Source organism: Rousettus aegyptiacus, unplaced genomic scaffold, assembly GCF_014176215.1.
Source record: "Rousettus aegyptiacus isolate mRouAeg1 unplaced genomic scaffold, mRouAeg1.p scaffold_m13_p_7, whole genome shotgun sequence".
NCBI classification, from domain to species: Eukaryota; Metazoa; Chordata; class Mammalia; order Chiroptera; family Pteropodidae; genus Rousettus; species Rousettus aegyptiacus.
The window spans coordinates 47,213,467-47,225,645 of NW_023416310.1; the positions used below are offsets into that span (position 1 = coordinate 47,213,467).

Sequence of the window (12,179 nt, forward strand, 5' to 3'; positions counted from 1 at the left end):
CAACATACTACTTATGGTGTTATAAGCCACTAAACCAAGAAGACAGTCATCAAAAGAGAATGACAGAAAACAGAAAAGATTTTTTCCAAAAGGTAAATTGGCCTTACTTCCTTCCCCTCATGTTGTAGTTTTCTATTAGTATCCGTCACTTGATTCTGTGGAGAGAAGACAATTTAAACTCATAAAAAACAAACATTTAGACAACAGTTGGATAAGATAAAAATTTACAATGAAAAGACTAAGCATAGTTATTTAGATAGTTTCAGTATTCCACCACACTTTGGTTTAGTGGCATCCTCTTGTGTTTAAATTACATCAATTTTTCTACTATATGTTACATGGCCATTTCAACAATAAAAAGAATAATTTATTAAGAGATAAGTTCAATTTGTAATGCTCCAAACTACAACACTATAACAACTAAAGACCATACATTAATTTTGAAAAGAAAAAATAACTCACAAAGAAACATCATCTCTATTATGTGTAGAAAAAAAAACAAATTTTATCATAGATACTCTTCGCCAATATATTCCTGGAAAACTTGAATATAAATTGAACATTTTAACTCAGGTCAAATTTTCCCCATTTATTATCCTAATTTTAGAAAATGTTTTATCATAGTCTTTGTAGGGTCATTAATTCTTAACATATCCTAACACTTCCACCTTTCTACCTTTCTAAATTAATCTTTCCATCAGATAGTCAAAACTATGTTAACAAGCCTTAAAATGATCTAAGTTCATAATTCAAAAAAACTGGCACCACTTTTTCAGTAATCTACTTTTTAATACTCAATTGATATAAAAAATATTAAGTGCATGAAACAGTAAGTTCCTTACCATCTCGGACATTATCAAAATGAGCGATTTAACTTCTAAAGCTTCTTTTAACAGAGGCTATCTACCCTTCCACCAATAACTGCCACTCCTTATGCTGTTAAGGCATTCCCTCAACCCAGCATTTCCTATTATGTCCCTTAGAACAGCAAGATATATTAGTTAATAGCTACTCCACGCGCGCGCACGCACACACGTGTACACACACACACACACACACACACACACACACACACGATATGTTTGGGAAATATCACTGAACAGGATAGTTTATTCAAGACTTCTTGAAGCCTTTAATATTTTATATGCACTGTGAATGCCGAAGAAGAGAACAGCATGCAGCATGTTTTCCAAACATGTTTAACATAAAACCTTGTTATTTAGGATACCAAGAAACAAGTTTTTCAAGAACACACTTTTGAAAACTTTGCCCTAAACTATACCCGATACCTAGACTATCATATTTTCAGAGCAGATTTCCATATGCATCCTCTTTCGATGACAAAATGAAATCTGACCTCCAGAAAGTATTCATAAAATATCATAAACAGAAGCAAAAAACCATTGAATTCCTTCATTATTTATTTAATAGTACCACATGTGACACATTTGGTTTTTTTGGACTGTTAGCCCAACACAAATTAAGAGTGTGACGTAGCCATCTAAAATGCTGATCTAAGACAATGGTAGTAGAAGCATTGTCTAAAACGGGGGTCAGCAAACTGTTTTTTACAATGGACAGGTAGATAGTCTCTGCTTCAACTACTTGATTCAGTCATTGTGGTAATATGTAGCCATAAACATAATGTAAATGAATGAGCACTGCTGTGTTCCAATAAAACTTTATGTACAAAAATAGGAGGCAAGCTGGATTTGGCCTGCAAGACATAGTTTCCCGATTCTTGGTCTAGAATAAGTGAGATGGTAAGGCTTTAAGATCACGCTATGAGAATTACATTCAGATGTCATATCTCAGTTGTCATATGGACAACTGAGGCATAATAAGATGTGAATATATTTGGAGAGGCAGTCAAACCTATACTACGTGAAAAATAGATAAAGGAATTTTTAACCCAAAGTGGGGGTTAAATATTCATTTGGAGACACTGTACACCATACTTGAACAACAGCTATCTTTCAAACATCTGAAGAGTTATCAGAAGAAAGGTGGTACCTAAAAATGGTGCTTATTAAACAAATAAATGGATATTACTAGAAAATAGAATTCATATCAGTTCAACAACAACAAAAAAAAAGCTGTTAAGTAATGGAGTGCGTTGACTGTAGTAGTAGTGTCACCCCTTTCACAGTAGTTATTCAAGAATTATTAGATTTTTTTACCCTACACTGGAGATCTTACAAAATTCAATCTTCCATAAATACTACTAAATTCAGCCTCGCTGTCTTTGGGAGAATATCTTGTTCTTCAAGGTATTCGAAACTTTTTTTTTTTTTTTACCTCAAACTCATTGTGAGAAACACTTCTTACACTGCAACTCAGTGTACAAGTATAAGGAATACACATGCACACACACAAAAATCAAAACAAAACTTTCAAGAAACAATGCTTACCGCACTATACGTAATACACTTTATTATTTTTATTCTATTCTATTTCAATATTAGTTTAAAATTCTGACCATGGCCTACTAAACTGATTTCACACAAACCAAGGTTCTAAAGCATACCCAAAGGAGTCTAACAATGCTTCTGATAAGATAACTGCCATTTCAACACTACTTCAACATAACAATGAGATGAAACTATAATGTTCCTCTCAGTTGCTACTTCTCTTGATTCAGAGATTATATCTAACTATATAGATAAATATGCTGTAAATCAAAAGAAATACTGAGAACCCTAGAGAGTGCAGTTTCTTTACATTGTTATGTTAAAACAGTACTAACAGTAGTTAGTGCTTAACATTTTCTATTTTCTAAACTCTTTTCTGAAGTTCAAGAACCTCTAAATTTCACAGGTTCTTAACCCAGGCTGAATGAATCCTCCCCCAGCACGGCCTCCAAGATTTGTTGCTAGATTTTAATCCCATCAATTCCCAGGATGAATAGAGCCCAAAGCAGCCAAAATCCCTGAACTGGAAGCCCCCAGTTCTCACTTTCCCTCAGGAGCATCCCAAGCAATTTGCAACTTGAAACGCTTTAAAAGAAGAAAGTGAAGGTATGCACTGACCATCAAGTGATATCAGCAATTGGTGAGCACTATGGGCAATATTCAATGCAAATGTCAAGGAGGTACTCCAGCACAGGACTGCTTAGTAACCTAAGACAGCATCCTGGTGTTCGTCATGAACAGGGGGCATAGGAGGTGGAGGGAGAAGTCTGGAATACAGGTATCCAAGGAGCATAGAAAAGAACCCAAATTGAGGATGGAAAGCTGGGATGGCTGAGTAAGGACCAACGGCACACACATGGCTCCTGGCAGGAGGTCCCTATCATTGTTTTCACACGTTTCAGATACTTTTGTCCATTTGAAGCTATTTGGCCCCCAAAAATTCAGCATAACTTTTAATTTTAAATAGGATCAATTGTTCATACTTTTTAGTCTGCTTTATACAGTAAGCAAACATTTCTGATACTTTCCCCTGTCGGATATCATTCTATAACATATTGTAGTTCATTCTTATTTTCAATGAATGTACTGTGATTTCTTTTACTAATCCTCTATTAAATGACTTTTAGGGACATTTTAAAGTTTTACTTGTTTTAAAAAATCACATGAACATCCTTGCACAGGCCCCTATATAGCCTCAGAATAAATCTTAAAACCATGTGCAGTTTTAAATATTGATAAATAAAATTACTCTTCTCAAAGGTTGTAACAATCCATATCCCAACCAGTCACTCCCTTGTTAGTCGGTATTATCTCTAATCTCAAATATTTTTTCATCTTTGTCATTTTATTAGGTGGCACATTACTGTTCAAGTTTCCACTCCTTTAATTTTTCTAAATTGTAGACTTTCCTTGTATTTCTTGTGTACACTGTATATTAATGTGTTTCTCATCTATTAGTATTCATATTTTCCTATTAAGTCATAGACTTTTTAAATGTTAAGGATATCGATAATTTGTCATCCAAATTTGTAAATATTTTTTATTTATTTATCCTTTATTTTATCTTGTATTTTAATTTCTCATATCCATCAATTTTTTCTTTCTGGCTTAGGAATTGTGTTTAGAAATGTATTCCTCACTCTCAAAATTACATAATTATTCATCTATATTTTCTACTAGTTTCTTTATGGTTTTATTTTTTACATTAACTCTTTAGTTCATCTGAAATTAATTTTGGTATGCCAAATGAGAAAAAATCTAATTGAATTTCAATTACATTAGTTAAGCATTAAACAATATTAAGAACAAATCAGAAGGGTTGTTATTTTTGGAGAGGAGAGTAGAAGAGGCAACTCAGAAGAGTACAAAAAGAGAGCTTTAATTGTGTTAGTAATGTTATATTTCTTTGGGGGAAGAGGGAGCTGTCCATAGCATTGCCATTCTTATTAGACTGGAGTACTTAGAAAGAGAAATACTCAAACAAAAAAAAGCCAAAATCTGCTATTTATCATCTTTTCAAGGTCACTGGTTGCTCTTAGGGCCACTGTGTGGCCCCTAAATCATGGTCCTCTTCAGGAATCATAGTTGCTCTGCTTATTTATATGGTCCAATCCCATCTATCATGCCATCTGAAATGACAACAATGTCTGGATAACAATTCCAAGGCCCGTGACACCGCATCATATTGGGCCAAGCACTGACTTAATGGTCTTTGGGTCATGAGGTTGGAGTGGTGATGGTGGTATCGGTGAGGCACAGACGGCTCCTCTAACTTGACAGTTTCCTGTCTTAGTGTTGACCTATTCCTGTTTGTCCAGGGACGTGATAGTGCAAATGCAGAAAAGACTAACTGCTTACGGATGAGGAAATCTAACTTAGAGAGGTCACAGAGACAAATGTGTGTCCATTTAGGCTCACTGAGCTCTTGCATTCTGTTCTGCTGCCTCTGGGCTTTTGTCCTGTATTTTTCTGCAATGGGTATGGCAGGCCTGACACATGGCTGCCTCAGGGTTTTGAAAGATGTAATTTTTCATATGTATTACTTAAAAAGTTATACACAACTCTCATTGAGGCCTTTGATCATCACACCACGAAGAGGCCACTGACTATGCCAAAAGGGCCTCCATGCTCCTGCCATTCTAAAAACCTTTTTTTTTTTTTTGTTTTCCCCCAACCCCTAACTCCTTCTCATCTGACAGTCACCAGTCTGTTCTCTGTACCTATAAGTCTGTTTTAATTTTGTTTGTTCATTTATTTTTTTCTTTATAGTCCACATATAAGTGAAATCATATGGTATTTGTTTTTCTCTGTCTGATTTATATCACTTAGCATAATACCATCTAAGACTCAGTGGTCCCCAATCTTTTTGCCACCAGGAACCAGTGCTCCTATGAGAATCTAATGCCTGATGACCTGAGATGGAGCTGAGGCAGTGATGCTAATGCTGGGCAGCAGCTGCAAATACAGACAAAACTTCCCTTGTTCACCTGCCGCTCACTTTCTGCTATGCAGCCTGGTTTCTAACAGGCCATGGGCCGAAACCAATCTGTGGCTGGGGGTTGGGGACCCCTGCTCTAGGTCCATCCATGTAGTTGCAAATAGTAAGATTTATTTTTTATTTTTAATAGCTGAGTAATATTCCTTTGTATATATGTACCACAACTTCTTTATCTAAGCATCAATTGATGGGCACACTTAGGTTGCTTCCATAGAGCAACACTGTATTTAAGATAGTTGGAGAGTTATTGTACAGGTCCATAAACTCTTATTTGAAACCCTGCGATCCCCTGTGCTTTGGACTTCAGAATTTCGGAGATTTTATAAAAATAATACGGTACATACTGCATATTATTTAACCAGTGGGCACTAGGACAGTATCCCATAATCAAACGCATTAACATTTCTACAGCAGAGTACAAAACTTTACGTTAAATAAAATAAATTAAAAGTTTGATAGGTGCATGTCTGTTCAGGTCAGATTTTGCAATCAAATTAGATTTTAAATCATTGTAGCTTTAAAATATAATTTAACATCTAAAAGCCCACTTCTCCCTCAATAAAATTGTTTCTTTGCTTTTCTAACCAATGTAATCTTTTATGAATTTGACGCTCAATGTCAAGTTCACCCCAGGCCCCAGGAAAATCTTTTAGGGGTCTTAATTCAAATTTTAATAAGACCAAAACAAAACAAAACAAAACAAAACAAAGAAAAAAAAAAGAGGTCCCTAATACTTGAGTGGAGAATGTTAGGAAGCTAGTCAGACATGAGCAACAGAGGAACACAGGAATAGGGGCCCAGCCTAGAGAATGCCCAAAGAACACCCTCTTGGTAGTTAGAAACTACCTCCTGCTTCCCCAAAGACAAAGGAAAGGAAGGCCATAATCTTAGTTGGCCTAATCTGGCCAAAATGCATGCACAGAAAATACTCCCCATAACGTCAGCTTCACTCTACAATCATTATAACATCATGACTATGCCTGGAAGTTCAGGAATCTAATTATAACAGACTGAATTCTGGGTAAGCACATGCACACTAGGCAAAGTTATGTAGCAGCCAGGTGTTAATCAAAATGACCTCACTTGCCAATCACCTAAGAATGCCTTTGGAACCACCCATCATGGCCCAAATATAAGGCTTTTGGGTCCTTTGTTTTGCCTTTCTGGGTTCTCTCTCTTTTTGGTGGCCCTTTGTGGCCTTTTTGCCCTTTTGTAGCCATTTTGGCTTCTACGTGTTGATTACGGTGCTGGAACCATGTGCCTCCTTGAAGCATACTTTGTCTTTCTAAAATATTTTAAATAAAACTATTAAATCTCAAAAAAAGGAAAAAAAGAAAAATAAAAAAAGAAGGGAAGGAGGGAGGGAGAAAGAAGTATAAGGACTGGAAAGAAGGAAATAAAGTTATTATACTTGCAGATCATATTGTAGGAAAACTGAAAAAAATCTACTTACAAATTATTAGAAATAACAGACAAATTTAGTGAAGTGGCTAGATTTAAGATCAATAAGCAAAGTCGGTTATCCAAGATAAGTGAATTTCCTGTGTCAGGGGGACCACACTAATACGGCTAGTCTCCTTCCTCAACTTGAATCTGTTATATAAAGAAAGAACATTCACATTTTGGTAGAAGACACTCCTCAATTATCACTGATTTTTTTCCCTTACTCTCAGGCTGCCATGCTACAAAGAATTCTATGCCATGCCCTCAATACTGTCATTGTACAGTGATGGCAAGGAAGTAGATGAATGACATGAAGAGTCAACTGAGTTTCTCTTTGAAAGAAACTATTACTGATTCTGTTACTGGTTCTTATCCACATGTAGTTATCCCAAATAAATTTAATTTGAGTATTCTTTTAATCATAAAGCTATAATCCCAATTATCTATTTGTTTTTTTACTATACAAAAATCTTTACAAAAAATATGTAACTTGCAATGTATTTCCCACTCCCTTAATGCTAATCAAAGGCCCAGCATAGGACAGAAAATCAAGTATCACATAGAATCTCCTTACTTTGAGTTTCTGGGCTTCTCCTCTCACTTTCAGCAGTTCAGTTATAGAGTCCACAAAGCCCTGGTAGTGAAAGTTGCACATTTTCTCAATTTCTCGGTCATGATTGCGGATGCGAGTTTCAAGCTTCTCCATGAAACGTCCATGCTCCTCACCATCATAGACAGACCTTTAAAAAGTGGCATGAAGATTACACCAAACTTAATTCTAAGAAACAGAAAAAGAATTGCAAACCCAGAAGCAAATTTATTTGGAAATTAGATATTAAAATACATAAACCACAGAGTAATCCAATTGTATTAATGTTGCCAATACTAGATGAATACTTTTTAAAAAACTCAAAGTTTTGCTTCCTTATTCATTCAAAAATATTTGTGTTTGACAGTATTTATCATAGAATTCCCATCGTAAAATGAAGACTGAATTACAAGTCCTTTACACCTTTCTTTCACAATTAAATTAATCTAGAAAAATTCAATTTTGGACACATAACTCAAATTATTATATGACCATACCCAAGAAGCTGACACTGCTAGAGAAAAATCACATAGCTATGCCAGCCAGACTCAGCTCAGCTATATAACTACAAATCTAAATTGGGCATAACAAATACCACTAGATAATACCATAACTAAATCCATTTCCCACAACCAACACTGCCAAAAAATAACTTTGTAGTTTCTAAAATAACTATGTGTGAAAACCTTATTTTCTCCTCTCTTCAAATGCCCACTCCCTCACTCTCAGCTGCTGACCACAGGAAAAAAATATTTCTTCTTTCACTAAATTCAACCACCCTACTTCCATCTGTAACTCCTATCCTGTCCACCCTCCTGTAACAATGGGAAAAGTATGTCAAGCTCTTACCTACAGTCAATCCTTGTTGTCTCAAGAACATTACTCCTATAATTACTCTCTTTAATATTTCCCCTGAATCATATATTTCTCCCACTCTACTAAATCATCCTCTTGGGTATATAACATGACTTAAAAAATCTGTCCTTATCTACAGGTTTCCCTCCAGGTACTGTCTTATTTTTCTGCTCCTCTTCCCAGCAAAACTCCTTTCCACATCCTCATCTCTCAATAGCTAGCATTTAGTCCACCTAATAGCAGCACTTTCTTCTTGAAATAATCTTTTCTCTAGACTTCAATGATGCCACACTAATGTAGTTTTTATCTTTTCACTGGCATGCCTTCTCAATCTCCTTTTTGGGCTCTTTCTCTTCTATTATTTTTCTAAATATTCTGAAAATCTCTTCTCTTCTCTTCTCTTCTTTTTTCTTCTCTTCTCTAACAATGCTCTCTCACCTATCAATGCCACCTAATCCCTTGGCTTTAAAATACTATCTATATAGTGATGACTTCCTTCGCTGAGAATTAGACTCAAATATCCTGCCACTATTTAAGAACTTCGATTTAACACAGGAAAAAAAATCATCTATCACCGAACTCTCTCCACTCCTAGCCCTGTTCCTCCACCAAATCTCCCTGCCACTGACCCACCCCATCACAGCTAATGACACTATCTGTTGCCCAAGTCAAAAATCCAAATACAGGAATCACATATAATTCATCTCTTTATATCATAGATCTCGTACACCCTGTCCCATCTATGATCAGTCTTGACAACTCAACCTCCAAAACATATCTTAAAACTGACCACATCTCACCTTGTCCACTAAAACCCTAGTCCATATTTGTATCATTGCCACACTGTACTAGTGTAGTAGCCTCCTGAAAGTCTCCATTCTCTACTCCCTATCTGCCCCATTCCACATTCCAATCCAGACACTCACCACACAGAAGATAAAATTATCTTTTAAAGCAATAACTCAGATGTTATCTCCCTGCTTAAATCTCTCCAAAAGCCTCTCTTTACAAAAAGAATAAAACTTTTAAATCCATGACCTACATGATTCTACATAATCTAGCCTCTGACTATCTCTCTTACCTCATTTCTCTCTTCTCTCTAGTTCCCACCCCTAGCTTCCCTCCACCTTCTATACTCCATCTACACTGGATTTTTTTTTTAGCCTATTCCTGCCTCAAGAATTTTCTTTTTGCTGTTTTTATATTCGTAAAGCTTGTCCCCTATATCTTCAAACAACTTTGGCTTTCTCATCACTCATGATTTGTCTATCTCTCCCCCTACTCCATCCCAATGAGACTATAACTTCCAGGGCAAGAACTTTGTCTGCTATATTCACCACTGTACCTCTAGAATAGTGCCAGGCAGGTAGTAGGCAGTAAGTAAAATCTGTTGACTAAATGAATGACTAACATCTCTAAGATTTCTTTATTCTCTGACATTTGCTCAATATATATATGCTCATTACTAACATTTTCTGGTTCTATAATCATTTATGGGTACTGAATCACTACCCTGAGCCTGTGGATTAGAAAGCACACTCTCTTAGCAGGTCAGTCTTAATCTCCAAAACTTAATAACCATGGACAATACATATATAATTTTGGCTTCCAGTAAAAATTCTGAACACTTTAGAAAAACCAGGGCAATCTAGATTCAGTCTCCTTTCTTTAAAATAAAGGGAAGAGATCTTCCAATAAATTATAAACAATCCCTGCTTTGACAATTAAGACACACTACAGAAAAACCACTTGCCTGAAGGAGCTATTTAGAATACACAAGACAAATTACCATTGATATTTTGACTAACCTCAACTATAACTTTCCTCTTTCAAAGGAAAGGTAAAGAACAGTTTCCAAGTAAAGACACCAATATTCCCTGCCATTTGAACAAGAAGAATAACCACTGAAAACTCATCAATCTAAATGGCATAAGCAGATATTATCATATTAGATAACTCTTGGTTTCAAACTCAGTTTATATCTCAAACAAGTAATATTTCTAAGTAGTAAATCTATTTCCTTCTATGTAAAACTTTTCACTTTTTTCCCTCCAAAGAGCTACGTTAGTATCACAAAAGACAACCTCAAGAAAAAAATCTCAAAGTTAAGAAACTTATAACATGTTAATAACGACTCGGAGCGCCTCAGAAGCCAAGCAGCTTCACTCGCACGGCATCGCGCGGCCTCTCGCAGCACTGCAGTACAGAGGAAATGTAGGCATTGGGGAATCCGGAAAGCAGCTCACCGCGGGCTCCCTCTCCCGGTAGCGGCGCACAGGCTGCAGGGTCAACACTGGGGGCCGCTTCGTGCTCTATGCCACCGACAGCTACTTGGCACAGCCACTGCCACAAGGGCTCCTGCTGCCAGATGCAGCTGGACGACATCGGTCTGCTAACACATCAGAGTGAAGCAGAATGTGTGGCTCATCTCAGATTTTGGTCATCACAGACGGATGGATCCCATGTATCTTTAGTAAACAAGTCACCTCTGCAGCTAGCACCAGTGCCGGCTCCATGCCATTAAACCTTCTTTAGTCTTGCCTTTCCTACATTTCTTGGTGTGTTAAAATGACTGAATATGAACCCTAAGCACTCCACGAACCTGGGCTAATGGGAGACTGTAGGAAAAAATGACAAAAGATCCACCAGAGGACACCTGGGGGGTGGGGGGGGGGCGGGGCGGGAATAAGCTTCGGAGAAGGGAAATGACTAATGAATCTAATTAAAAGAAGCATTGAAATCTGCTTTTTATCCTCATTAACAATTAGCGGGGCACTGGCCAAAGTTTATAGCCTGTGTTTTACCTTAACAACATTGTACTTGGTCTTTGTATATTTAAGTAATGTAAGGAAATGTGTTGCAATCAAAACTGAACATGAGATAAAGGAAAGAGATGTGGCTTTTGTGATATTTAATCACAAGCACTTTTACTGTATCTCTGTAAAATACGATGTATGCATGCATGTTAAGTGTTTTCATCCTAATGTTGCTATCTCATGTGAAGAAAAAAAAAGGAAAAAATTAGGTTTATTGCAGTTACTGTATATAAATTTCCCCCTACTTCTAATTTTTGGAATGAACAAAAATATCTTTTCTTTGTGATTTCAGAGACATTTGCTCTAGTATAGTATATTTAAACAATAAAAACTTCTTTAAAAAATGACTCCCTAGCTCCCTGAACTTCCTATAAAAGAAAATATAAATCAAAGAAAAGGAACATGGATTTTAGCTGCCTGACTGTGTGGCCTTGGTTTTAGCGATGTAATTAGCTGAGTTTTTGGCCAACTCAGTTAATCTCTCTGACCCTCACTCAGCTTTCTAATTTAGAAAATAGGAAACAATCAATTACATAGTCTCTGAAGTATCAGCCCAGCTCTAAATCTCTAAAATTCACTTCCACTTTCAAGTTAAGTCAATAATAATGTAAAGATTCATACATTTTCAGACTAGTGTAAACAGGTAGTTCAAAACAAGTTAATGAATTTTCTATATCCTTGTCCCGACCTGTTTCTCCTATCTTAAGGCCTTTATGAATCTAACAGTCTCTTTAATTATAATAATGTTGAATAACATGAAATAAAGGTTTACAGGAGATCCTTCTGAGTTTTTTGAGAAGTTATTTTATGGTGAGAATAAAATGTAAAACTCATATATTTAAAACGGGAGTTTGGGACTACATTTAATAAACTTGTATATGCATCAGGAAATCCACGATTTCCAGATTTTATGTAAATGTTAGGTGCACAGGCAGAAGCACATACATGTAATTTTAAAGAAAACTAATCTATAGTTTCCATCTGGTTATCAAAGAGGTTAAAAACCACTGGTTTTGTTTCTAGTTGACTACCAATAGGAAAAGGCAATTTTAGGTCACCACTACCTA

The 12,179-nt window shown here is 36.2% G+C and overlaps 1 protein-coding gene across 7 annotated transcripts in view; it reads right to left on the minus strand.

Moving 5' to 3' along the window:
* The window catches only part of EXOC6B (exocyst complex component 6B), a 514,225-nt gene that overhangs the window by 444,154 nt on the left and 57,892 nt on the right, over nucleotides 1–12,179 (minus strand). For all 7 annotated transcript variants that reach the window (XM_016130555.2, XM_016130553.2, XM_016130554.2 and 4 more), the window contains 2 exons: nucleotides 7,427–7,592; nucleotides 108–155 (listed from right to left, as the gene is read on the minus strand). In XM_016130555.2, the coding sequence (XP_015986041.2) occupies nucleotides 108–155; nucleotides 7,427–7,592 (214 nt within the window). The remainder of the gene's footprint in view (nucleotides 1–107; nucleotides 156–7,426; nucleotides 7,593–12,179) is intronic.